The sequence below is a fragment of the Geosmithia morbida genome, assembly GCF_012550715.1.
Source record: "Geosmithia morbida isolate 1262 chromosome Unknown scaffold_18, whole genome shotgun sequence".
NCBI lineage: Eukaryota > Fungi > Ascomycota > Sordariomycetes > Hypocreales > Bionectriaceae > Geosmithia > Geosmithia morbida.
The window spans coordinates 345,489-371,714 of NW_023336205.1; the positions used below are offsets into that span (position 1 = coordinate 345,489).

Genomic DNA, 26,226 nt, shown 5'->3' on the forward strand with positions numbered 1-26,226 from the left:
CCTATCCGTAAAGCACTAGATTCAAAGCTCGACTGACATTCATGATAATAAGTAAAGTTAATTGTACGCATCTAAAGTTAAATACAATGAAAGTACACATTGCTAAACGCCACACTTATGCCTCTACCTCAAAACTTTTTGCTAATCCTCTTACGACCATCCACTCCCGTCTTGCCAACACTCGATGATATCCCCGACGACAGCAACGACGGCCGCGATCCCTCGTCTTTCTTTGTCGTCGGTGTCCACGTCGCGGGTATACTGCTTCTCCTGACCCCCGCCGCGGCTGCTCCGCTGCTCCGCGTCTTATGTACCCAGCCTGGCCCGCCAGGGAGAGGCGTACCGTCCTCCTTATCAGAGTCTGGATCCGAATCCGACCCTGACGATGAACCGTCGTCATCGTCCGATGTGTTGACGGCTATGACCTGGCTTCCCTGGGGGATGTGAAATGGAGTAGAGACGGAGCGGCCCTTGTTGCTGTTGCTCTCCAAGTTCCCCGAAGAAACGGGTGGCTGTGTCGCGTTGGGGAACAGGTTGCGCGCCGCTCCTCCCTTCTCACTCTTGACTGCAGCCTTCTTTGGCTTTTCTTGCAGATCAGATGTCTGCGAAGACCTGAGCGGGCTCTTGATCTGCCTCTGTGTATGGGCCTTCTGCCATATCTTGTCGAGGGGCGGGAATGGAGAGCTGCTTAGTTGGAGGACTCCCTCCTCGTCATCTAATGCTTCTCGGGGTGTTGCCTGTGGTCTGGATCTGTGCGTGTTGCGGATGACGGTTTCGTTGCCTAGCTCGACGCTGTCGTCTGTGCTCTTGGCGTAGAGGGATATATCGGTGGGCATTTGGGCATCTTGGTTTTCTGCGGTGTTGCCACCGTCGGGAATGACCTCATCCTCCACCTCCATGGCCGCATTCGCAGCAGTTGGCGCTGGAGCCGAGTCCTGGATGGCGGTATTTTCGCCAGGCCCGTCGGCTTCTGAAACTGAATCCTGAACCATGGCGCCATCAGTAGCTTCATCGACCCCCCCGGCTGACTGCGGCTGCGAATCCTTTATAACCACCTCGCTGCTGTTGGCCGACTGCACCTGGGATGTCACAGCTCTACTGGTTTGGCTATCTGAGGGCTTCCCCACTGACACCTCTGACATGTCCAGGTGGGCCACCTGCTGCCCTGATGGTATCAAAGACGACCCGGAAGCCCCATCGTTGTGGCTTTGAGCGGGCGAATTTTCGTTTGTCTCCATGTCCTCTGGGGTTTCCTCTTCAGGCACCCGTTCAGCGCCGATATTCTCGGGCAGCCGGGCAGCGGGGGCAAGGATACGTGCATCCATCATCTCAGCCCAAGGAACATAGATGTGTCCGTTACGGGTCTCCTCGTCATCTTCTCCTTCCTCGTCAGAATCATCCGGCACCTCGAACTTGTCGTAGATTCTCTGGCCAGTCTGCTCGTCGTACACCTTTTGGTCCTCCTCGCGGTCGCGCTTTGCTAGAACAAGGTGCAATTCCTTGTTGTCATTCATGGCCACGACGAGGCCTGTTATAGAAAGAACCTGTGGCTGCCAGTTGGTCGCCTTGGACAATCGAAAAGTTTTCCATGTAACCACCATTCCGGGCTGGACCTGGCTCTCCTCTAAGAGAGGCAGAGTCGATATATCAGACGGCAGCGGCGGCAGGTCATCTTCCGAGTCTGATGATTCCCCCTTATCGCCTTCTTGGGCACTCATCGGGACATCCTCGTAGTTGAGCTCCATGTTGTCAATCGACTTTTTCGGAGGCACATCCTGGTGACGGGCCTTATTCTTCTTTTTGTTGTTCTTGGACACCTCCACCTCCATGTACGACTCGTCCTCGTAGTGAGACGTATCTCGATGGTGGTTTTGCGATCCGCGCGTCCTCTTCCGCATAGCGTTGTACTGCTGTTGCGGGTCCCACCTCTGGACAAATGGGAAGGGCGGCTCGCTCAGGCACATGCCGTCACGACAGCACTCTACCGCCCGGTATGTGATCTTGCTACGCCAGCTCTCATCATCTTGCCCATTTACTAAGGGTTCCGGGGCCGACGTCTCCTCCTGTCTGTGATTTTTGACGGGGCGGACATCTTTGATCAAGTCCTTCTTTATCTTCTCCTCATCAGCCTTCTTCTTGGGATTACTGAAGCCCAGGGCCCCAAGGAGGAGTCTCCGGCCTGCATCCATGTCGACACGCAAGCGTGGAGTTGACTGCTCTTCAACTGCTGGCTCGTCACTTGTCTTTTCCTCGTTAGCACTCTCGTATTGGTCATTCGAGGATGTGTCGACCATGGCATCTAGTAGTGCTTGCTTTCGCGCCAACAGGTCTTGTTGCAGTGTTTCTAGGTCCAGTTGGGACTGAAGTTTCTGGGGCTGGGCTGGGGCATTAATCCCGCCTGCCGTTTGGGCACCCCTGAGGCGTTTGGCGATCTTGCGCCTGGCATTCCGTTTCTGTGTTCTAGAGAGTCCCTGGCCAGGCGCAACCGTCTTCTGTTGCGCTTGGACGTCCCCTTTCGATTGAGCGGGTTGTTCTTGGGATATCTTGGTGCTCTTCTCCGCTGGCTTGGAATTCGACTTGGTGTTATCGGCTGACTTTGATGATGCAACTTCCGGTTGAGACTGGGAGTCAGAATCATCACTCGAGTCATCGTCACTCGATGAGTCCGAGTTGTTGTCGCTGTCGCTAGACTTGGGACTGTCTCCCGAGCCAGCATTGGAATCGGAATCAAATTCAGAGTCAGAGTCAGAGTCAGAGTCAGACTCGCTCGTAGCCTGCTCATCTAGCTGCGGAGGGGGCTCAGTCTGGTCCTGTTTGGGAGCCGACTTAGAGGCGTCGGACTCAGAAAAGTCGCTGTCGGAATCATCCGAGTCGCTCATTGACTCGTCCGAAGCGCTCGAGGTATTGTCTGGCTTCGGAGCCGCTCCATCGTCGTCATGGGACTCGTCGTGTGCATCGCTAGACTCAGACTCGCTGTCACTAGTAGAACTGACCTCGGTGACTTCCTGAATCCCAACTCCACCGCCCGTGTCCTGCACCTCCGGCTCGTCACTCTCCACTTCCTGTATAAGAGGTCTAGAAGGTACCTGTTCTATCTCGGGGAGTAGACCCGAGTTTTCATCGGAGGTGTTGGGTTGGAACCTCGCGGTAAAGAAGGCATCCAGGACCTCCTCAAAGGTCGAGACGGGGTCGTTGGTTGCGGCGAGCTCGCTGTACGACTGGTAGATGCTCGCCTTGTGTCGCTGAAGGGTGGCCTCTATAATTGTGGCAGATGTCAGGGGAAAGGCAGCCTGGAGAGCGGAGATGGCTGCTGGGGGGATTTCGCGGAGCAGCGGCTGGGAGGTACCATGGGATGGGGAATCATCATGGTCCTCTTTTTTATCAATTGCTCTGTGCTCCCGTTCCCAGTCAGAGCCGCCGACAATATCGCTGTCCGCCTGTAAAAGACGGATTTCTTCATCGAGCTCCTCTTTTTCGCCTTCTTCAACATGGCCGGAGTCGCCTTCGTTGTCTGCATCATCATCGAGCGCATCACCAGGAACGTATTCGTAGTCTTCGTCGTCGTCGTCGTTGTGCAGCGTGCCAAAATTAGTGGTAGATGGGCGTTCGGTATTGCTCGTACGACGGCGGGAGTCATCCAGAAGAAGCTGGACCGGCTCGTCCATCTCGTCGTCACCATCTTCGTCATAGTCTTCGCCGTCATCGTCTTCATCGGTCGGGTCGTACGTGATGCGCGCGCGCTTGCGAGGGGGAAGGCTAAAGGTTGGTCTGTTACGAGGCATCCGATTGCGTCCAAAGGGAACGCCGTCGACGAGGTGGACGCCGTCGTTGGAGATTTGATGACGGCCGCTGATGCGTCTTCGGCGTAGGTCCTCGACTAGAAGAGAGCGGATCCTGAGCTTATAGTTAAAACCAAGAGAACTCGCCCGGGAGGCATGGTGAGTAGACGTACAAGACTTGATCATCATTCTTGAAGACTTGGGCAACCTGTTGAAAGTGCAGACACTCGAAGCTTCCTCCCTGGCCGTCGGATAGCTCAACGGCATAGTCTTCAAGGCCCCACTGGCCACTCTCCAGGGTGACGACATTGTTGACCTCGGAGAGGAGATTGGCGATGGTCATGCCATGCGAAGTAACGCAGGGCCAGACGAACTTGACGTCAGGCAGGGCGTGCCTGCGAATGGTTAGACGCAGGCGGATGCCGTTGGAAGACATGGCGGCGTCCTGTCAGATCATGCCTTGGTGTCTTGAAGGGGTAATAACGAAGATGCGGAGGTCTTCATTCGAATATTCGTAGGACCGTTGGGTGGGTTTATAAGATGAAGTGATTATGACCCTAGGATCTTAGGCTATTTTTTTTTTCCTGAAGTTCGTCGCAAGTGGCACGCGTTTGCTGGCGCGCCTGAGGGAAACATTTTGTGGAGACAGTCTCGTGCTCCTTACGTCGTAATACTCATAGCAATGGACACTAAACATTTACCATAGCCACGTTTATATAGTTACTCCTGCTATCATATTTAGACGAATACAGTTGGGTAACTACAAAGCAGATATATTCCATGGAAAAGAAAAATTTTGATTGCAGACCTTTCACCTTGGTTGCTCGAAATTATTGTGAACATGAAGAAAAGATTAGGTATCCGACAAACACAGCCAAAAAATAAAACTCCCATTATTTGTAAACGCCATCGAGTGCAGCAGTGAAGCGAGACAGAGAAGAGATAGGGATAGAACGGAGCGCGAGGAGGAAGAAAGTAGCTCCGTGTAGAAGAATGCTTCGAAAAACCATGCTTTTCCTATATGTTTGTTTTTTAGGGATAAGTGTATCCGTGATGGGCGAGGTGCCTAGGGTCCCATTTGCAGCAAGTGTCCCATTTTTTCAATCTGCTTCTGTCAGTCATTATTCCGCAGTTGAAGGGGGGAGTGGGATCTATAATAGATGGAACATACCTTGGTCTTGAGATATCCCTCGACCTCGCGGCTCTTGAAGCCTCCCGAGCCCTGCCAAGACAGAGGAACCATGGCAACACGCTCCTTGACGACAACCTCGCGGTTGGGTCCCTCAATGGCGCGAATTTTGTCGGGGTTGTTGGTGAGCAACCGAATCTCGGACAGACCAAGATCCTGAAGGATAGCGGTGGCGAGGCCGTAGCTCCTAGCGTCGGCAGGGTGTCTAAGGTACAAGTTGGCCTGTACAGTATCATTGCCCAGATCCTGCAGGTTGTAGGCCTTGAGCTTCTCCGAGAGACCGATGCCACGACCCTCCTGGCGGAGGTACACAATTGCGCCACCGCCCGAGTTAGGCAGGCTCATGAGGCGTGCAGCCTCGTCCAGCTGCTCTCCGCAGTCGCAGCGGGCAGACCAGGCCGTCTCGCCGGTGTAGCACTCGGAGTGTATGCGCACGAGGGGCACTTCGTTTCTGGGTTGCGGGGTAGAAGGTCCATCGGGAAGGCTGGCCAGGCGGCCGGGGTAAAGGGTACCTGTGTATGCGCCGCGAATCATGCGGTCCATTTCTGACTCTCCCTCGCGCGGAGCGTCAAGACTCTTGCTGCGGATGTGGTCGCCAAACACAATGGCCAGGTGCTCCTTGTTGTCGACGTTGTTGGTGTACAGGTGGAGGAACATTTCGCCGCCGTTGACGGTAGGAATGCGGGCCCGGACGGCGCACTCCACCTCGGGGAGCGTCTCGAGAAGTCTAGGTCGCTTCGAACCACACCCGCCCGTGGATGTGGTGCTATCAACGGGGATACCGCGGGGCCCCGATTCGTTCAACGATGCTGCTGCCGATGCATGGATGCTACCGCCGGGAGTCAACGGAGGAGTCACGGCGGGGGAGAGCAGAGATGGGAGGGGCAGCTGGCCCTCTGTGGATGATGATTCATCGTTCGTTGTTGGTGCCTCCGAGAGCGGCTGAGATGTCGGTTCGCCGAGGGAATTGGCGTCGGATGTGGAAGCTTTGGGGGAGTAGAAGGATGGGAGCTTCTCGTTGCCCGATGCCGGGCTGTCTGTTGCTGCCATGGTGGGCAAATGTGAAGCGGGGGAGGGGTCGGCTCAAGGTCTTTAAGGCGACGGTATGTCTCTGGATAGCACACGACCAAGGAGGGATTTGCCGTTTGACAATGATATATCTCATACAGAGAAATTAGAGAAAAGGATTGAAGGAGAGAACATGGAATACATGGAAAACGTGGAAAATAACGACCAAATACTAGTATGAGCAAATGAGATAGTTTCAAGTCTCGCAAGAAACGAGTCTAGTAGTTTCTACGCTAATAGAGACGACGCTAATGCCGAGGGTCGCCGGTTCGCATCATTAGTCATGCATCATTACCATTCTGCATAAGGCGCAATGACGCTGTAATCATGTTATGGCTGTCCTGTGGCAATCCCTGTGGCTGCGCCATAGGCCTATGGTTGGCCCGAGGGCGCTGTATGGGGACTCTTTCGGACTCTTTACAGTGGTCATATACTGATATAATATTACTACAAAACGCTATGGACGTAAGATACCTAAGGCCTAGAGGTCCCCCGGTGCCCAGCCCCGACATCGCTGTCCTCGGCTCTGACATCCACGGTCTTCAGATTTTCATGGAACTGCGGGGCCTTTCTTTCACTGACTCTCCCCCTCCCCTCACTCATCCCAGACCTGCCAGCAGTCAATTATCAAGTCTCATGCATCCTAGACCCTGTACAATGAATCAGTGATACAATATGATCCATACATTACGAGTCGGATACCTTGAGCCGGACAGCCAGCCAATCTTATCCAATGTAACGTCCATGGACCACGACACACGACCCCCAATCCTCTGGGATAGAAACCCATGCTAACAAGGCCCTGCATTTTAGCCTGAGCCAAGAAGACGGGTCTTCCCAAGGATGAATCCTACGGCCACGTACCGACACACATGGTAGACGTTTTATGGCCTATCAATTGGTCGGGTACGCGTACTTGCACGTGAATTCGCACAATGGAAAAGGATATTGACGTTGGATTACAACAAGCCATGAACATAAGAGGTTGAGCAAAGAAGAGAATGATTCATCCAGATTCCGGACTTAAAAAAATTGACCCTTGATTGACGCGAGGCCTATGTGGTTGTTCTATAACGGGCTCTCGGGGATATATACAGAGAAGAAGAAGAAGAAAAAGAAGAAGAGAACGAGTGACGAGAAGATAGATCATGAGAGCAAGTCAAGGTAGCGTCCACGCTTAAGCCTTGACGAGTTTGCCGGTACCGTACGAGATGTTCCAGACAGGGTTGTCGAGCGGAGAGTTGCTGCCGAGACCCGAGGGGCAGGTGGGCTGGTTGCTGACGGACAGGTCGACACTGCACTCCTCATCGATACCGCTGTGGCAGACGGAGTCAAGGATGTTGTACAGCTTGTAGTTCTTGGCGACCCAGCTGCTGGGCTCGGCGAGGCAGGAAGAGACATAGTTCATGCTGTTGGCAGCCAGGAGGGGCAGCTTGCCGTCGTCGAGCAGGTGAGAGCACTCAGAGTTGTCGACGAACTCGTACGTCATATCGATGCCGCCACCCATATGGGGGTCCTCCCTGGCGGAGGAGCCGAAGCCGAGCTCGTTCCAGGCGTCGTACGAGATGTCGTAGGCACCGCCAGACGTGTCGATCTTGAGAAGGTGCAGGCTCTTATCGCCGTTGGACACCTTGACGCAGATATCGTTGCAGTTGACAGACATGGGCCAGTAGGCCACACGGTTGGTGTTGATCTTGCAGCCGACGACACCGACGGACGAAGAGTACTCAACGTGGGGAGTGACGCTGGCGGCGTCACGGCGCATGAGGGGGATGGCTCCGGCGGAGACCATGGTGGCCGAGGCGGCGAGGACGGCGGTGATGGCAGTGTACATCTTGAAAGGGATAGTGTGCCGTACTTGGAAGTAGGTGTGCTTGGTGTATAAGCGGTGTTGGAAAGGACTGTTAAGGGAAGGAAACTTGTTCAAAGGAGAGACAAGAAGAAGTGAAGGAGTGTATGTTCAAGGAGAGTCTTGAAGGGAATGGATGAGAGAGTGCTGCTGTCTTCTCTCTTTTTTTTTTGAAATCACCATGGGACGAGACTGGCACCTTTATATCTACCTCGAGCAAGATGAGGACGGCGGATTATCAACCCAACCAAGCCACCGCGGCAAGCTGCCGGGCCGCCAGAGGACGTGGAGTTAGGGCCACTCCTACTAGACCAGACTATCCTTCTGATTTTTCATCCTCCTCTTCTTTCTCTCTGCCATGTCCCATGTACACCCTTAGTCAAGGGGACAAAAACAGGGCTTACACATGATAGCAACAGTTAAGACCCGGCCAGTCATGACTATTCCGGAGTATCAGGTACACCGCGCGAGTTGACTGGAGTCTTCTCGGAGGGTATCCACGAGGGTGTGAGATGGTGTTGACTGTGTGGGTACACGTACCTTCCGCCTGGGCCTCGTTCCATTCATTGCGGAGACGAGTCTGACAGGAAGAGGAGGAAGAAGAGAAAAGAGGACCAGTACCTGAGTCGAGATGGTATAAGCCAATGATTCAAAAGGGCTTATAGTAATGTCGCACGGACTACGCGGAATGTATGCCTGCCATAATAATTCAAAGGAAAATAGTTGCCCTATCCGTATAGAGGATCGTGTCTTTATTACATTGGGTCCATGGGGGGGTTACCGATCGGGCAAGGTTGGGACTCAAAACCGTCAGGTACCGAGCCACGATGCATCCAGGGACAAGGGGCAAGGAACATGGTAATAGTACTCGTAGTATAATACAGTACGCTCGTGAGCGAGATACATCGTACATGCACTGGAAGAAGCGGGGTTAAGAACAGTCTGGTTTTTGTTTCTTTTTTCTTCCCGCAGCTTCATCCGGTTGCTTCCGTCTCTCTTTTCTTCCATCCGTCTTACATCGCTACGTTGGACTCGTACTCTTTGCTGAGAAACGGGCAATATGCATGCGGACTTTTCTCCGCCTTGTCATCTAGCAATCTGAGTCAAAAATGTCAAGTCAAACGGGCCGCCAGAGTCTTTGATTCATGGAACCTCTCATAGTAAAGTTGTAAGTCACTACTAATAGTACTTGGTAGTACTAGCAGGCCCGTGGCTATGTATAACACCATGCAATGGTAGTCCCGAGACCATGTCACGGTAAGGGCGGAGACTATAGTATCGAGCACGCTCGTTTCAAGAATACTTTACTGACCACTTAAAATCCCTCCCCTTACTCGTATTAATACCAGTTGCCTGTTCCTTTTTCCCCTTTCTTTTTCTTCCTGCTCTTCTTCCTTTATGTGTGTGTGTGTGGGTGCATGACTGCAAAGTTTCGCCGGTCCCAGGGGAGTCTTCCACTTCTGGCAACTAGTGTCATATAAACTGAAGAGATTTTCGTTGCCCTATCCCCTTCTGTTCTCAAATCTTTTCATTCTCGCATGTATAATGTACATTGGTTTACTCGACGCTGTGTCTTTGCCCATCTAGTAGGATAAGATACATATACTTTTCCCTAGTCTATAATAACAGAAAGGGATCCTCTCCGATTCGTCCCCTCGGGGCACACCATTGCGGATCCGACCTTCACGGAGTATATAGCCGGCATTTATGGAGGGGAGACTGCTTTGGATGGGAGAAGACTGCGAGTAATTAGGGGCGACGGATTAGCCGCGGTAGCATCGTGGGACCATCGCAGGAGACAGCGAACACGCCGCACCCACATTAGATCAGTGCCTGTATGCCCTCAACCCGCAGAAACCCAAGCGCCACTCGAAATTTCCAAACAAGGTGCATGCACGCAAAGCATCTGCCGCTAGACCCCATCAGACCGCTTGTTAGCCAACTTCCCCTCGAGGAGGGATGGACGATGCACGATGGATAGAATTTTCTCCCTCTTCTCAATCATGAATCATCTTGAGGGGGGGAGACAGTGTCTATACATGATACATAGCATAGCCCTGCATACACGTATCTCTGCGTGTACCTGTAACGAAAACTCGGAAGTTGTTCGATGGTTCACACAACCAACACTGCCTGCCACACGCACACACACACACACACACACACACACACACACACGAAACACACCAACTTGGACAAAAGCAACGGCATGAATGCATGTCTTTGTTTCTCTCTTTTACTCTTCAAAGTGCATGAAGGTGAAAAGAAAAAGGCAAAAGGGTAATATCGTGTTGCGAATAGGATAAAATTACACCACACACAATACTATACCACACACAATACGGAGTAGAAAGTCAAAAGAAGCAACAAGAAGAGGCCATGCTAGCCTTGCGAGTCAGTACTACACCATAGGCGTGAGGGACTTGAACGACGAGACCCACAAAGTTTACTCGTGTACATGGTAGGATCAAGTACCAAGAAGAATTGAAAGCATCGAATGATATACTTGTGCGCTCCTTTTTTATGGGTGCACGGAAAAGAAGACTTTAGAGATAGATAGTACTTGGCTTTAAGCTGCGCCGTTGAAGCAGTTGTTGGTCACTCTATTTACGTGTACCTGCAGGCACTTTACCAAGTCGAATGGGTAAAGCGCCAACACCGTTCAACTGCCCGGGACTTAGTCAAACTTCTTTTCTCAACCTGCCAGCAGGCTTTTTACGGTGCCTCATACCCTTTGTCAATGGCCGCGATTTCTTCACCATGTTAGTTGCACAGGGTAGACCGAGTCAATGCTTTGTCGTCCTCGATCTAAATCTAATTTTTTAGAGTGGTCAAGGGTTATTGAGGCATGCTGCAAGCAACTGTATGGAACAATCGAAAACCTAAAGGATATGGCTTTGTAAGTCTTCGATTATAACTTGACAACGTCTTGTTGGGACGGCAGAATGATGAATCTCGTGAATCTGCCTCCTTGGCATGTGGGGATGCCGACTCTGGTCCCTACACCCTCTGAACTGAGGCAGTTGCGGATGAGCTGGTGAATTCATATGTTATGAATCATTCACCGAAGTTGGTAATTCACTTCTGTCGTTTATTGGAACTCTTGAAGAAATGAGCCCGACTGGAAGGGTTGAGACGGTCGGTACGTGGCATCGCATACAGTAGTGGTTGTTGAGGGTTGATGATTGCTACTCGTATTCATAAGAATCTACACACTAGCAAAGCATCTAATTCGAGGAGCGTGGATTCAACCTCGCCAGTCATCCAACAGACCAATGCCACCAACATGCTCACCGTCCACCATCTCCTTCATTGCCCCCGTCATCCAAGATGGCGATATCACACTGGCCGGGACGGGTGCCATAGTCGAGTACGTTCTCGCCAAGCACGGCAACAATAGTCTCAATATCCCTCTCACGGCCGTAAACCACGCAGACCATCTCTATCACTGGCACTTCATCAATAGCAGCCTGCAGCGCACCATCCTAGCCGCCTTCATGACTGCTAGCGCCGACGGCCCAGATGCTTCCAAGACTGCCAAGATTATTGATGGAAGGATCAAGGGAGCCATGCGGATTCTCAAGAAGTCACTGGGGGGTAATTATTGGCTCTTCGGAAAAGATTTTACGACCACAGACATCATTCTCGTCTTTTCGCTGACGCCTTTGAAGTTGTTCTTACCGTTCTATGAGCTCAAGAATTACCCCGCTATTCTGGGTTACCTGAAGAGGGTGCGTGCTCGGGAGGCGTACCAGACGGCCATGACCAAGAGCGATGGGACTGTCCCCGGCCTTGAGGTATAGTTTTTTTTTTTTTTTTTTTTKWTGATAGAACCTCTCGTCATACACAAACACGCATGGTTTCGGCTGAAGCCATGCGGCACTCCATGTTCAATTGGAAGTGTTTGATTAAGAGAACTCCTATGCGAGAGGAATATGATATCATAACTACCTTCCACCCAAAACAATGTAGAAAATCTCAACAGATAAATAATAGGTAACAAATGAGATAAAGAGATAAAATTTAACATTTAACAATACTTAACGTTATGAACTGTCGTTGGACTGCTCGGCTGCTTGCCATGACTTTGAGCCAGATGCCCCACATTTAAACTAGGAGTGAAGTCGTGGACAATCGATAAGCAGCCGAAAAAAAATTTCCCACTTTGAATTGCCAAACCTCATCAACGATTGAGCATCGAACATATCGCGCCCTGCCATTTCGCTCAAGCCGACAAAAGAACCATCGGGGAATACGGAGGGAAAAAGAACACATATAATATGGCGCCCATCAACTCGACGGAGCCGGTGCGGGAAAAGCACAGCAAGAAAGAGAAGAAGGACAAGAAACGTGCTCGCGACGAAGAGGCGGCTGCCGATGTGGAACACCGCAAACACAAAAAGTCCAAGAGCGAGGCAGGAACTGTCACCGGGGGTGAGCAAGACGAGGCTAAAGCTCTGAGGAAGAGCAAGAAGAGCAAGAAGATCAGGGACAACAACGGCTCTGACGGAGAGGCTGCAGAGAAGAAGGACAAGAAGAAGAGCAAGAAGAGCAAGAAAGAGGAAGACATCGAGGATGCCACTGCCAATCTGAAGCAAGATGCTGCGAAAGAGTCGAGTCCACAAAAAAAGTCCAAGAGCGGCAAAAAGTCCGCCAAGGCCGAGCCCAATCCCAAAGCAGAGGAAGAACAGGCCGTCGACGCCATGGACATTGACGACACGACAACCTCAACATTCAAGACGACGTCCGGCAAGATCCACCAACCCTCGGACACTCCCTCTACTCCCCAGTTCCCATTCTTCCACCAGACCATCTCCCTCTACGAGCCCATCTACCCTAATGGGTGGGCCAAGCCCATCACGGGATGCGAGTCGCAGCACCTCCGACACCTGCGGGACCGATACGTGCCGTCGATGCGCGGCGTGCTCCTCGACTACGAAAAGGTGACGCTGGGGCAGAAGCCTGGACGTGCGGGGGCTGCCGCAGACGATGAGTCGCCCGCCATGGTGCGCAGTCGGGCCGAGTTTGGCGGAGCATTCGGGTGGATCACGGCCGATGTGAAGCTGTTTGTTCCGTCGCGGGGCGCGTGGATGGAGGGCGTGATCAACCTCCAGACCGAGGGACACATTGGCGTTGTATGTTTCGGCAAATTCAACGCTTCCATCGAGGCGCGTCGCCTCCCCGCCTCGTGGCGCTGGGTGCCCAACGACGACGACAGCGCTGCGGCCCCCGACGACGGGGCCTCCGTCTTCACCGGTGCCGACGAGCACGGTGTTGTTCGCCAGATCCACAGCACGGGCTACTGGGTCGATGCTGATGGCGAGAAGGCCCGTGGACGCGTGCGCTTCCGCATCCGCAATTTCGACGTCGGCGTCAGCGGCGACTCGACCTACCTCAGTCTCCAGGGCACTATGCTCAACAAGCTGGACGAGGGGAAGCTGGTCGCCACCGAGGCTCGTGAAGCACAGGAGCGCAAGGCTAGGAAGGGTGGGCGTTGGCGTGAAAGGAGAGTCGTTCCCGACTTTAGTATGACACGCTTTGCTACGGCCGATGAGGACGAGGAGCCGCAGGCTACCGAGCCGCAGCTGCAGCAGGTTTCCGAGGAGGTCATGGCCGCAGAGGTTGGCATTGTCTAGAGTTCATGTTCGCCACTATCTGTTCACCAAATTTCATGGCGCTGGTTTCTTTGCCTATAATGTGCAAAATCATTTTCAAGATAAAGGTTGAGTTCTTATTATGGTTAGTGTATGTGTGCGTGTGTGTGAAATGTAAGCGACTTCGAAATATGCGTTGGTATCACGTCCCTCAATAATAAGTCACAGCGCGTCATCACACCTATTAGATTGGCTTTCAACGATAACTTGGTTTATTGTAGTAGTAATTGTATATATCTTAGCGGATAGTTCCGCCAAGCCCCAAGGGGCCAAGGAATAAAAAAACACATGCGCTAATAATGAGATATTCTAGGCCTTACTATATCCCATGATAATACCTTATTTCCTGTGCCGTATTTCCCTGCCTTACATCCCACGCGTTTCATTCCCATTTACACCCGTCCTATGCCTTGACCATTGGTTCCCATGGCCTCGCCATGTTCCAGAGGTATAATTCCCCTCTGCCCTCGTCGTGCACGACGCCCTTGACAAAGATGTGCCGAAAAAGTGGCTGGGAAGTGAAGAGTGGCAAAACAGGGTCAACACTCGCCCTGTCCCAGTCCGGGGTGATCAGGTCTGCCCACGGCGGCTGTAGGCTGAACTCATCCACTTTGGCCTGGTATGCCACAGGGTCCTTTCCAGGGTACTCGTTGACGACGATGTGAAATCGCAGACCTTGGATATCGATGGTGACGCGCTGCGTCGACCCCGAGAGGACCCAAATGTGATTTGTCTTGTCACCGCTGCTCTCCGATCCGTACCATACCTGCGTGCCTCGCGTTGAGGTATCCTGCAGCACGAGACGGGATTGGCTGTCGAAGCTGATTGTGCAGTGCTGGCCGTCCACGCCGGCGACCCGCGGAAGGCTGAGGTCGCATGTACGCGCGTCGGTGCCCAGGACAATGCGGCCGCGTCTCTTGAGAGGCTGGTCAAACGTGAGCTGGAGAGCGCGCTCGGGACGGCAGATGGTGGCGGTGGACAGGTTGGAGATGTGAGAGGTCAAGTAGGGAGATGTAGAAGAAGAGGATATGTCGATGGTCCGGGACATATTTTCGGGCATTTGGGTGGCCTTGTCTGAGCTTGTGCCTCGCGCCGTAGGGACCAGCCAGGCGATGACGTCTTGGTGGCTCGTCATTGTGCCGTGTTTGAGCAAGATGCTAGTAATGCTGGTAGTGTAGAGAGTGTGGTGTAGTTGTACAGTGAAGGAGTGTCAAATGTGTACAAAAGAATAAAGACAGATTAACAATGCTAAACAAAACAGAGAAGAGTAATGAAGAAAAAGAAAAGAAAGATGTTGATGATGATGAGCCTGAGGAGCGGATGGGAAAAACTATCCATCTTATACCGATTGAAAGTTAAGAGTATCATGACATTGGCACTGGGTTGGGAACAAAGAATACAACCACTCGAAACGATATCCATCCATGAGGATGCATTCACGTTGTAACACCGTCTCGTTTCACACCGCACGACTTGAATGTATCCATGGGCGCCTTCTGGTACTGCGTAAATTGGAAGAAGCTGAAGACAGGTGCATGGCCGACGAGAGTACCACAGCCAATCGATCTGATGACGACGAGCAGTGATGCGGGGCACGTGTCCCTCATACGACGTGGTCGTGTACCATTTGAAAAGAGCGTCGGAAAGAGGATGATGAGACGCGTCGCGTTTAGCTGGATACCGTGTTTTTATCGCCTCTGCAAATCAGAGTCATCTCGTCTGTTGGCTACGATAGCTTCAATCGTTAATGGGGGTCGTCAGCCTTGGGGAGGAATCATCGCCCACAGCCTGCCGTCGGGATTTCATCGACCCACGAGTACATTTTGTCTTGTTTTGCCACGACAGCCAGGCAGTATGCATTTATCCACGATCTGTGGAAAAGAGAAGCGAATCACTACTAGTTGGCTTTAGCAAAGAGAGCAAATGGCTGTGATGATGCCGGTGATGCTGTTGCGATGGTGACAGTGGTCCACCCCCAGGAATTGCTAAAAGCCCCGGCGCTATTCGTCAGATTCCCCATATTTGCCTCATAACGCAGGCATCAACCCCATAACCCACTCTCCCCGACCTTTGACCCCAGATTGCCAATCATGATATACTCGTACGTTTAACAAGCATCCCTACGACGAGCCACAATCATGACTTCCGACACTGCTGCAGCATCACGGCGTGCGTCTTCTACACCCCTCACGTTTATTCAATCGATTGAGTGACAGAGATACTAACAATCAATCATGCGCAGCCGCTACTCGCGAGGAGATGAGCGAGGCCCGTCTCCCTCTTGCTTACCGCGACAGCTGTGCCAACCTCCTCATTCCTCTCAACAAGTGTCGCCGTGATACTTGGTATGCCCCGTGGAAGTGCGGAGTAAGTTCAAGTCTTCGCTCTTTCCTTCATGTTTCTTCTATCTGCTTTCACTACCTCTGCTATCCGATTGACCCGACCGGCGACAATGCTGACCTGATTTCCAGGACGAGCGTCACAGCTACGAAAAGTGTCAGTACGACGAGTTCAAGAAGCGCGTTGCCAAGATGGATGAGCTGAGGGAGTCCAAGGACGGCGCCAGGAGCAACTAGAGTCGTCGTTATAGACCACGAGGCGAAACGAGGGCGCACTGCGCTAGAGGGACGACCAACGATGTGTACATGTACCGCGGCTGAAGAGGCCAGTGCGCCTTTTTTTTTGCTTATTGTTTGGCTTTGCAAAGAAGAGCATCAATTTAATTGTCTTTCCAATCCGGCCTGCTCTGGTGTAGCCGATGCCCATACCCCAGTAGGACGTCTCCTCTTTGTGGAGTCCAACAGCGGATCATGATGGTGATAGTATAAACAGCAGTGTTGTTGCCTATATTATCATTATGGTACGTGGTATCATGACGTTTAATTACAAGCATGTTTCTCATTAGTGTTACAGAAACCCCCGACATCATACCCCTCGGTCCATACTATCCATCGGCCGCAAGGAAGACAGTGGCATCCCCAGCTCCGGGTCCAGCGGGCCCACCGGCTGCCTAGCCCGATACCGCCGCCGCTGCTGCTCGGCCCTATGATCCGGATACGAAGATGACGACGTCGCATCCGTCTCTTGATAACTAGACCGGCCTTGTCTCTCACCATCCTCCGAGATGGTAATGGTCGTCTCAGCGAGGATCTGACCCGGCGGTCTAGCACCGCTAACGTCAGCGTCATCATCGAAGTGGCAGTGTGTGCTAAAGCGAGGTGTCATCCACATGTCCCGGCTATGCACCTGCGGCGGCGACGGACCCACGATGGCAGCCTCCTCATCCATGCTGTCGCCCCGCAGAGATACATGTTCCACCCTAGCGCCGTGGCCCGTGTTATATTGGTGATTTGTAATGACGCCCTGTCTCCTCATGCCACCCAAAGAGCTGAGATGCCGATGACCTCTGCGAAAGGGTCCTCTCACGGCACTATCGTCTTTGACGCCGCCCATCGACCCGGAGGGGACGTTAGCTATGCCCTGCATCGCAGACGTAGCTATACGGTCGAGCACACTCTTGAAGTCGTCTAGGAAGAAGGCGTCGGAGGCACACTTGAAAACTAGCGCGAGCTGTATACCGCCAATGATTGTCAATGGAACGGACGCCATTGCTTGGGTTGTGATGTGATATGGGTCAAGCTCACCCGCCAGAATGGATTGACGCCACTCTCGAATGTACTCCTCTCCGTGACAGACACTATCGTGTCGACAACAACAAAGATGATGGACACAAACATGCACATGATGAGTATAGCGAAGCGCGGGCTGATGTGCACCAGGCCAAAGAGACTATAACCGTAGTTATTGTTGATGACGCGCACCAGCTTCACCGTCGTGTATATCCACCACGGGTCCCTCATCAGCGACTCCAGGCATCGAGTCGTCCTGAAGATGGCCTTGGGGCCGAGGTCGTTGAAGAAGGCAAAGTTGGCCCACATCTCCAGCACCCAAAATGGCTGGACGAGCATGAGCGTCATGATGAATAGTAGGCCCCCCCAGCGCGGGAGGAAAGGTTTGATCTTGATCCAGGCGACGACATTGTGTATAGTGTACGAGATGTACAGTAGTACTGCTGTGCCGCTCAAGACCCTGCACACACGTGATGTCAGTTCCGGTTCTAAATGCCCAGAGTCGGATCGGCTCACCATGATGAAGTATCGTCTGGGAAAAAGATGTAAAAGCCGTGCAGTATGGCGAGAAGGAGCTAGAGAGAAGGATCAGAAACAAGATGCGCCTAATGGCATGACGCTTGCAGTGATGTACATACCTCGAGAAGAATGAGCTTGTGCAGAAGGATATGTTTGCGATAATTGCAAAGCACAATGAGAATGACGAAGGCGAGAGCGCCAACGTGCATTCCCTCGCCCCACGCCTCGACAACAGTCGTATTGGGGCCGCTTTCTACATAGATGGCATCTTCAGCAGGGCCCCTCGTGTCCAACCTGGACGGGCCTGGTGTGCGACTCGTCATCTGGTTGGTCTTTTTCTCTTCCTTTTTCCTTCCTTTCTTCACTTTATCAATGAGAAACAAAGGAAGGGACCGGACGGTGCTCCGTTCGCCCGTGTTTCAACCAGTTAGGCAATATAAGAAGCGATAGTGGCGTATTGATTCACACCCGGATACAGAGCCAAAGCAGAACCGTATCGCAGGGGACATGGTGACGCCCTAGAACTGCTTCTATTGTTAGGAAACCCATAAACAAGGAGAGCGGTCAGCAAGTAATACTAGTACTACTTGTAAACGACAGAGACGAAGAACAACTATCCCCAAGGAAGGGCGGGGTGGCCAGGACCCAGTGATGATATAAACGGTCTCTGCGGGCTAAAGGGACCAGGGTGTCGGGTTCGGCGGGGGGATTACTGGGGAAGACAGGGGGGTTTTACGGAATACTCCCACGGCACGAGCTGCTTGTATATGTACGAGCGGCAAAGAACGTCGACTACAAGTATTTCTCGAGTATGTAATATTCCGTACAATTAGAACTGGCGTGATACGTTGTAATGGGGCACGGGTAAATCGTATCTCTACACAAGTATCCAGAGAGGACAACGCCCAGTCCTACAAGGAATATCCTCTCAAGCCTTCCCAAAAGCACAACTAGCACAATGCCTCGCTGAATACGCAAATAGATGTCAATATCTAGATGTCAACGTCAAGGGAGCGGCCGCGATGCTTCGACACTTGTGGTGCCGATGCCCGGTCTAACAGGGCCAGACCGTCACTATTAACTACATGTAGTAATGGAGCGCAACAGTCAGCCTGGTCCAACTGTTCAGAAGTCATAGGCGCTGTTTCTCCCTTGGTTTGATTTCTTTCCAGATGAGTTCATCATCCAGGCCAGGCAAATGGCATGCATGGTAGTTGGCGTTGCCCACTCACTTGAACCCAAGTTACACGTCTTTTTTTCCCCCAAAATCCGGGGATCAATCAAGATAACGTTTGCTCCCGCCCGAATTCGAAATTCGGCTGCCTAGATTCCCCTCCCCCGTATTATTATCTCCTAGTTTCCCCGGAATATGACCTGTTGCTTGTTCCATGGTTGATTGGGTGCTTAAATACGCCTTGTCTCGAGACAAAGAAACCCTAGACGTATAATACGGCAACGCGCACACACACTGCCAAGTCAACCAATTCCCTTTACCGGTGGCTTCTTCTTTTTATTTTTATTTTTTTCCCTTTCGCTCATCATTACCTGTTACTGCTGCTTACGGTGACCGGTTACTAAGAACAGTGTCGCATCGCATAGCCTTTCCCAACGAGTCAAGAGGCAGCAAGCAAAGGCACAGCAACACACAGACCACTGTGCTGTTGCGCGACATAAAGCGCACTCTTACAGCACGTTGGACCTCTGGATAGATCGGGTGACTGAACTGAAAAATCCTGTTTTATAACGCTCATCCCCATCCATGAGTTGACTAGAGGTCTGGCCACTGACTGACTGTTGATCATCGCTGTTCAAGACATAGTTTAGGAACCTTTCCCCCGCCCCAGGCCCCCCGCGCAATGCACATATTTCAACTTGGGTTGTTCTGCGCCGTTTTCAGCCTAGGTATGCAACCTTTTGGACTTGTGCTGAGATTGAGGCAACTCGGATACCGCATTTTCTCAGCCTGTCCATACGTGACCCTTGCCCCTGCACCCCTTGACGGGGTATGAACTAGGGCTGCCTGTGCCACACAGTCCGTACATAAACCACCACACCACCACGAATCCCGACGGTGGTGAGGGTCATTTACGTCCTTGTCTGTAAATACATGCGCGTGCCCCCCCGCCTCACTCGACTGTCATACGTGGAAGGATTTGCCCAGCTGCCGGTGAAGCGACGGACGCCAACTCGACTCGCCGATGCTTACTGGTCGGTTTCGACGCTCTCCATGACCCCTTTCGGGAGGTCACGAGCCAGAAGAACCGTTTTGGTGCTCCCCGGCAGTTGAATCAATGCCCTGGACAATGTGGAGAGAAGGCCAGCGTACGTATCCCGCTGAACTGTTCCTCGCCGGTACTTGCGCCCAATGAAATTTGTCAATAGCCGGGCACGAGCAGTTACGTTGTGAGGGAACGGGTCGATGGCGATGAAGAATGTCGTGACAGTGCTATGCACTCGGCCGTTGTCCTGATCCTCTTGACTTGGAGGACCCTGCAGCGTAAACTGGCTCTCGATGCCCAGCTTGATTGTGTTGAAGGCTTCGCGCTCCGCGTCAAGCCTGCGGTCCACCAGTTGTGACAGTAGGTCCTGCCCCTGGGATACTTCGACGGCATCGACCACGATCAGGATGCCCAGGTAGTAGTGGAGGGCAACTTGGTAGAAGACAAAGCGGTTGGTCTGCGTGAGAAAGTGCAAGCTCCTCTCGCACATGTCCAGCAACGGGCGGGTCGTCCCCTCGAAGATTCCGATGGCCGCCTGCATGGATCGCCACCCAAACATGATGCTCTCTTCGCTCTCGTCCTCGAAGAACGCTTCCTTGACCGAGGCCGCTACGGCTTGCGCCACTCGCGTAGTGCCTATACCATGTGTGGAAAGTGTTTTTTTTGAACCAGATTCTGCACGATCTAGCTTCTGCTCCTGATGTAGCACCCCTACCTCCCCTTGTTGCTTTGGTCCTCCCCAGAGGATAAACGAGGTGTCGGTAACGGTCGATTTGCGCGGAAACTGCCGATGCCTCCTTCTCTCACCGATCTACTTCGCACATCCCCACCTGGCAGCGATTATCCAAGGAAGTTAGTACTATATCCCTTGATATAACCATACCTCGAATGTGCATTCTTAATCTCGTGATGAGCATCTGGAGCAGTGAGCACTGTTTCCAAGCTGGTGGGTGATCTGTGCCGCGTCACAGGCTGTACGCGCACGGCGGCATGTATCACAGCTCGAGAACTGCGCCCTCTTGTTAGCGTTAAGACCAAGCTCCATCTGATGGCTGGTAAGCATGTGCCATCTATGCAGGTGAAAGCTGATAATGGAAGGGCCGGGTCCGATACTGCCGTAAGAAGATGAAGTGTCTGTAATTTTACCGTTGCTGGGGATTATTAATGAAGATAGGGAGAGAGATACGAGTACGTGCAAGGAAAGTAGGAAGAGGCTGCGCAGTAGGCTCGGGGTCTTGATTTATTTAGAGATAATACTTAGCCCAGAAATGGCAGACCCAGGTCCGGATACTTCCCAAAAAGGATATGCCGGATCCGATTTTGGCATAAAGAGGCCTAGCGCGATCATGGTGTAAGTCCATCAATGGAATAACGACACCAATCCATTTCATATGTTTCCTTCTCTCTTAAGGGAGACAGTATATATAGAGTGCTATTATCAGTGAGGGAAGTTAGGTGGGCTGATAGCCCCGGATTTCGAATATACTTATACCTATGCCTTTTCCCTACTTTGTGTTAGGGAGCCTTCCTTCATTAGTTCCGAAAAGACAGTAAAGAGCAGTTGTTTATATATTCACCCTTCACCATGTCTACTATGCCTACCAAAGTCGCAATTACCGGTGCCACGGGTAACCTTGGTGTTCCCATACTTCGCAGACTGCTCTCAACGCCAACTTTGCCGTCGTTGCGCTCCTCCGCAATGGCAGCAACTTGTCCAAGCTGTCCTCCCACCTGGATTTGTCAGTCGAGACAGTGGACTGGACCGAGTCCGAGTTCATCATCCCAGCTCTCCAGGGTGTTGAAGTCGTCATCTCGTGTCTATCCACAGCCATGATGGGCCACCAGGACCAATGGATCAACGCAGCCGAGACAGCTGGGGTATCGCGCTTCGTCCCCGCCGAGTTCGGCATGGATTCGCAAAACCCCCACTGCGCACGTCTCCCCATTATCTACGGCTCCAAGGTGCAGACGAGGGCGTGCCGGGAAGAGAAATACAAGGCCAACTCACGATTTACATACACAGCCTTTGCGGACGGGTTATTTCTCGACTAGGGGCTTCAGGTGGGTTTCATTGTCGACCCAGCTGGTGAACAATAGCTTTAAGCCCACCGACTATGAGGTCACGGCCTTCCCCCGCAGTCTCAAGATTGTTGCTGGCGGCGCCATGACACGAGTCGCCCCCGCCTCGAGTGCCGCATAGAACCTAGACCCGTCCAAGGGCGACATCAGCAGCATCCGATTCACATGCCCGCACTCGAACTACGACCCTCACTCTTGCATCATTGACTCCGGCGGCTCCAGTTTCAGCATTGGCAGCTCCGACTCTAGCGTGGGTGTTGGGTTCCCTGACCTGAACTGCGACGGGCAGTACTCACCGCTCTGCGCTGACGTGCACATACCGTCGTGCTGCAACCCAGACGTCGGTCTGGAGGACTGCCTTAATAGCATGGCCTTCCCCGAGTACAGCGACTCTGGCAAGCAGAATTTCCCCAAGGGCTGGTTCCACCTCCCCCACATGTTTTACGAGATGTACTGGGACACGCCTGCCTTCCTAGACCTCTGGGCGCCCGGCACGGGCAACCAGCCGTTTGTCCTGTCTAATGGAGACGTCACAGGCTTCAGCTCCCATAACTTCTTCGCCGACTCTAATGAGGAGATTCTCCAAGATAGCATTGATACCTGCGACGCTCAGCACGCAAGTATGGAGACTTGCTCCAGCGTAACCCTCAACGAGGCCCAGTGCACTATCCCCTCCGAGGTCGACGAGGAGATTGGCGGCGTCCTCGACCAGCTTCCCAGTGACAACCTCCTTCAGGGATGGAGCTATGGAGTTAACCAGACTTCCACTACTACTTACAGCCATAAACGCGATAGAGCCCTGCCCGACAAGAGGGATAAGGCTTTCCACCGCCACATTCACTCGTAATGTAGGCATCAAAGGATTTAAAGGGGCTCACCATCTCGCGTGGTTAAGCCTACTTCTTTCTTTTCTTTCCACAGTACATATATATTTCTTCCTATACCGGGGCCTATCTTCCTTCGGTTTCGTGGGAGAGGAGTCGTTATCCATAATATCCATAAGTTCAATGTGTATATGGAACACGAGCAGAGTTAACTTCAGTGGTAACCCAGTGTTGCGTCTCACCGTTAGTCCTTCACTCTGGGTGAGGGATGATTTCAGCCATTGAATCGCTATGCTACTTAAATGTCGCCACAAAAGAGAAGAGCAAACACGAAACGACCCTGTCATTTTCAATACGTTCAATCCGGTCAAGAAACATGATTCCCTGCCACACTATGTTGCTCTGGTAATCTGAAATCGGATGGGTGCAACGGCGGTGACGCAGCTGAGCGCTCATACGGAGGGCTCAAGCTCGTTCCATCGAGCTCCGAGTACCTCTGGTCGTAGGCTCTATCAGTGACGACCTTGCTGTCGCCAGACGAGTGCGGTAGCGGTGCAGGCGACACAGAGGTCATCTGGGTGCCGGTGGTGGGCGAGTGAGGGTCGTAGATGCTCCCGTTGTGCTGGGCAGGTGACTGCTGCTCGTCGACAGGTGATGCGGTCGGCACCGCTCCGGATGCTAACCCGTCGCTCAGACGCCTGTTCTTTCTGGTGAGCCAGAGGACGGCGGCGGCAGCGGCAAAAGCCACGATGCCAAGGGCGACGGCCAGGCCAATGGTCGAGTTCTTGTACCGGGTGGCTGAAGCGGCGCGGTTGGCCGTCTCGGTCGACTTGTCGGCCATGGTGGGGATCTCAAAGGCTTCGTCGGTGCCGCAGCAGGCCAGGTTGTTGCTGCCGCAGCAGTACTTGCCGTCGGTGCAGGGGGTGATTTCAACTGAGCCGTTGGACGAGCCATGTTTCTGGTGATTTATTCGTTAGTAACAAGTTTACGCATACAAGATCGACGAAATAAGTATGCGTATATGACGGATAGAGAGAGGGGAGGGGACATACCTTGGGATCTGTGCAGACATCGACACAGGCCGGGTTCTTCCAAGTCTTGTCTGTACAGTATCCCCTAAAAAGAACACCTCCGTTGAGGCAGAGTCCTGTCGCGGCGCACAGGTCGCGTTCGTCGGCCTTCCCGTCGAGGCGGCAGCAACTCGACTCGATACCATCCTGCTGAATACCAAGCTTGTTGCAGGGCACATATGTCTCGTTGTCGGCCAATGTCTTCCCATCGGGGGCGAAGCAACTTATTTCTGCCGACGAGGCGCGAGTGAACAAGCCCACGGCTGCTATTGCCCAACATAGCCTGACCATTTTCAATGTCCCGAGTATTGGCACCCGCGCGCGTAGTAAGTGGTTGTTTCAAATGTTTTTTTTTGGCCCCGAGTGCCTCGTGTATGTTTGCTACAAGACGAGACTGGAGGATGGGCGTCGTATCAAGAAACCAGCGCTTTTCCTTGTTTGCCCTTCATATTTCTTCTTGCAAGGAAACGTGCGAGGGAAACAAGAATAGGAAATGCAGGCAGACAGACCACCTCCACTGCTGCATAATTCATTTGGTAAATCGGGCTCTCTTTGTCCACACAAACATCCATGTTGGTCAGACGAGTCCGTCATGCAATCATGAGAGGGGGGCAGCCAACGCATGAACCAGCCAACATGACATGGCTATGCTCTCCTCGCTGCACTGGACAAAGGGGACGGATGTGTGCCACGATCCATAAGCTGGTTGGGCGGAAAACTAGTCGATGCAGGTATCTTACATGTCAGCACCGGATTATTGGCGGGCCGCTTTTCTTTTTTTACTTGGACTAGGACGAAATCCTGCGAATCCTTCCGTTTGTTATCCTCGAAGGAGAAGGCTAAGGACAGTCTTCTAGATATTTTTTCGACTGGGAATGCTATGATTGGTGAATGCGAGATCATGAGAAAATAAGCGAGATTTCCAACGTACAAAATACGAACAATGAGCGTAAGTACGAGGTAGATAAGCCCCCTACTGTTAACTTAAGCATATATGAATCGAGGCAAAATAACTCTGCATCTTATAGTTACCAAGCAAGCACATACTCCGTGTAATCTCCACAAACGCAGTAAGCACGAAACTTCAAAATGTGTCAACAAGACTAATGCTGTCTTTCGGAGTTGTAAAGCCGATAGTCGAGCTATTATTACTACGTCGCCACAAGAAGCCGATTGACCTGGTCGTCCCAAGACCTTGGTGGTGTGGTCAGCCCTGAGCCTTGGCAACTCCCAGACATGAATACAACATGGGAGTCTCCCGTACTCTGTGTACTGCATAGAGCCAAGTCATCATCCATTTTGGTGCAGGCTGGACACTGCTAGTGGCAATACGAATACATTGTTCTCTGAGGCGGAATAGGTATTGGAGTGGGGAAGGGACCTTCAACCTCAGCTGCGTTTTTCTAGTGTGGGGCCTTTTTGCCTGGCACATTGGGTATCATGATCATAAGTGTTACCTTATCTTGAATCTACGAGAATCGACACTTAAATGTTTCTACTCGTATTCAGCGACCTTTTTTTCCCTTTTTAGCTAAATTCTCTTTTCTCTTTTTGGGTCAACATGCTACCTTCTAACCAGAGTCACTTCAGTCTTCTCGTGTCCAAAAGCTTCCCTCTTTTGACTGAAGTGAGAGCACAGCGCTGGTTCCTTTCGGACTAGAGCGTTCGTTCAACAGACAAAGAGTACAGGTTAGTCATCTACGAGTAAAACCCCTTTCCCTGCCAGACAAGGGAGTGATGGGGAGGAAATGAAATCTATCTCCAAGAGTATAAACCTCCGTAGAGACGAATGCCCCAAGTATCATATGGACGAACAACCTTACCTTGCACATGTAAGACGCATTGTCCGAATGAGCCTTGACGAATGCAGCAGCCGGACCTTCCCTGTTCTGCAGTGGAGACACCATCTGAATTCCGGACATCACGTACAACGGGAAGACCATATCACGTATTACATTTCTTCCAGATATCAAGGCTACTGCGTTCTATTGAACTCGGCCTTTTGCTAAACTACACTATCCATTCTAAGCTCCTTCCCAAAAGAATGGCACGTTTCCTCTTGCCAAAGATCACAGTACCATCGAGGTTCCCAGCGTCAAGCGGATATGAGGTCTCGCAAAGCTAATGTAAAAGAATGCGGTACCACCAATTCGGTTGCCATGGGCTTCCTTTCCAGAATGCCTCGCATGCCTCGAATCCCGAAGTATACCCGCTCTCAAGCGCAACCGACGGCCAGACTCCATCCGGATCTGTTTCCTCAATTAGAGTATACCCTCAGATGTTCTCCGAGTGTGAGATGCTCTGCAAAACCCCTTCTCCGAAAGTAAAAGAAAGCAGCGTCAGAGAC

At 52.2% G+C, this 26,226-nt stretch overlaps 11 protein-coding genes across 11 annotated transcripts; 4 read left to right on the forward strand and 7 right to left on the reverse strand.

Moving 5' to 3' along the window:
- Nucleotides 1-128: 128 nt before the first annotated feature.
- On the reverse strand, nucleotides 129-4,215 carry GMORB2_3485 (uncharacterized protein; the record flags this gene model as incomplete). Its single annotated transcript, XM_035465461.1, has 4 exons — nucleotides 129-1,544; nucleotides 1,596-3,032; nucleotides 3,087-3,894; nucleotides 3,953-4,215. The coding sequence occupies 4 exons, from the start codon at nucleotides 4,213-4,215 to the stop codon at nucleotides 129-131; spliced, it is 3,924 nt and encodes a 1,307-aa protein (XP_035318726.1).
- Nucleotides 4,216-4,900: 685 nt separating this feature from the next.
- Nucleotides 4,901-6,018, reverse strand: GMORB2_3486 (GTP cyclohydrolase II; the record flags this gene model as incomplete). Its single annotated transcript, XM_035465462.1, has 2 exons — nucleotides 4,901-4,930; nucleotides 4,951-6,018. 2 exons carry the CDS (start codon nucleotides 6,016-6,018, stop codon nucleotides 4,901-4,903), a joined length of 1,098 nt encoding a protein of 365 aa, XP_035318727.1.
- Nucleotides 6,019-7,213: 1,195 nt separating this feature from the next.
- GMORB2_3487 (uncharacterized protein) lies at nucleotides 7,214-7,870 on the reverse strand (the record flags this gene model as incomplete). Its single annotated transcript, XM_035465463.1, has 1 exon — nucleotides 7,214-7,870. One exon carries the CDS (start codon nucleotides 7,868-7,870, stop codon nucleotides 7,214-7,216), a length of 657 nt encoding a protein of 218 aa, XP_035318728.1.
- Nucleotides 7,871-11,160: 3,290 nt separating this feature from the next.
- On the forward strand, nucleotides 11,161-11,688 carry GMORB2_3488 (glutathione S-transferase; the record flags this gene model as incomplete). The annotated part of the gene is made up of 1 exon (XM_035465464.1): nucleotides 11,161-11,688. One exon carries the CDS (start codon nucleotides 11,161-11,163, stop codon nucleotides 11,686-11,688), a length of 528 nt encoding a protein of 175 aa, XP_035318729.1.
- A 477-nt stretch (nucleotides 11,689-12,165) lies between these two features.
- On the forward strand, nucleotides 12,166-13,521 carry GMORB2_3489 (uncharacterized protein; the record flags this gene model as incomplete). The annotated part of the gene is made up of 1 exon (XM_035465465.1): nucleotides 12,166-13,521. One exon carries the CDS (start codon nucleotides 12,166-12,168, stop codon nucleotides 13,519-13,521), a length of 1,356 nt encoding a protein of 451 aa, XP_035318730.1.
- A 421-nt stretch (nucleotides 13,522-13,942) lies between these two features.
- On the reverse strand, nucleotides 13,943-14,674 carry GMORB2_3490 (FHA domain; the record flags this gene model as incomplete). The annotated part of the gene is made up of 1 exon (XM_035465466.1): nucleotides 13,943-14,674. One exon carries the CDS (start codon nucleotides 14,672-14,674, stop codon nucleotides 13,943-13,945), a length of 732 nt encoding a protein of 243 aa, XP_035318731.1.
- Nucleotides 14,675-15,677: 1,003 nt separating this feature from the next.
- Nucleotides 15,678-16,115, forward strand: GMORB2_3491 (NADH dehydrogenase (ubiquinone) 1 beta subcomplex subunit 7; the record flags this gene model as incomplete). Its single annotated transcript, XM_035465467.1, has 3 exons — nucleotides 15,678-15,708; nucleotides 15,782-15,906; nucleotides 16,011-16,115. 3 exons carry the CDS (start codon nucleotides 15,678-15,680, stop codon nucleotides 16,113-16,115), a joined length of 261 nt encoding a protein of 86 aa, XP_035318732.1.
- A 538-nt stretch (nucleotides 16,116-16,653) lies between these two features.
- GMORB2_3492 (uncharacterized protein) lies at nucleotides 16,654-18,010 on the reverse strand (the record flags this gene model as incomplete). Its single annotated transcript, XM_035465468.1, has 4 exons — nucleotides 16,654-17,109; nucleotides 17,184-17,628; nucleotides 17,685-17,743; nucleotides 17,807-18,010. Coding segments are annotated over 4 exons (1,164 nt in total), but the record flags the coding sequence as incomplete, so codon positions are not given.
- Nucleotides 18,011-19,889: 1,879 nt separating this feature from the next.
- On the reverse strand, nucleotides 19,890-20,465 carry GMORB2_3493 (3-hydroxyacyl-CoA dehydrogenase, NAD binding domain; the record flags this gene model as incomplete). The annotated part of the gene is made up of 1 exon (XM_035465469.1): nucleotides 19,890-20,465. One exon carries the CDS (start codon nucleotides 20,463-20,465, stop codon nucleotides 19,890-19,892), a length of 576 nt encoding a protein of 191 aa, XP_035318734.1.
- Nucleotides 20,466-21,491: 1,026 nt separating this feature from the next.
- On the forward strand, nucleotides 21,492-22,832 carry GMORB2_3494 (protein of unknown function (DUF1996); the record flags this gene model as incomplete). Its single annotated transcript, XM_035465470.1, has 4 exons — nucleotides 21,492-21,512; nucleotides 21,563-21,868; nucleotides 21,930-22,025; nucleotides 22,107-22,832. The coding sequence occupies 4 exons, from the start codon at nucleotides 21,492-21,494 to the stop codon at nucleotides 22,830-22,832; spliced, it is 1,149 nt and encodes a 382-aa protein (XP_035318735.1).
- Nucleotides 22,833-23,176: 344 nt separating this feature from the next.
- GMORB2_3495 (uncharacterized protein) lies at nucleotides 23,177-24,170 on the reverse strand (the record flags this gene model as incomplete). The annotated part of the gene is made up of 2 exons (XM_035465471.1): nucleotides 23,177-23,767; nucleotides 23,862-24,170. 2 exons carry the CDS (start codon nucleotides 24,168-24,170, stop codon nucleotides 23,177-23,179), a joined length of 900 nt encoding a protein of 299 aa, XP_035318736.1.
- Between the last annotated feature and the right edge of the window lie 2,056 nt (nucleotides 24,171-26,226).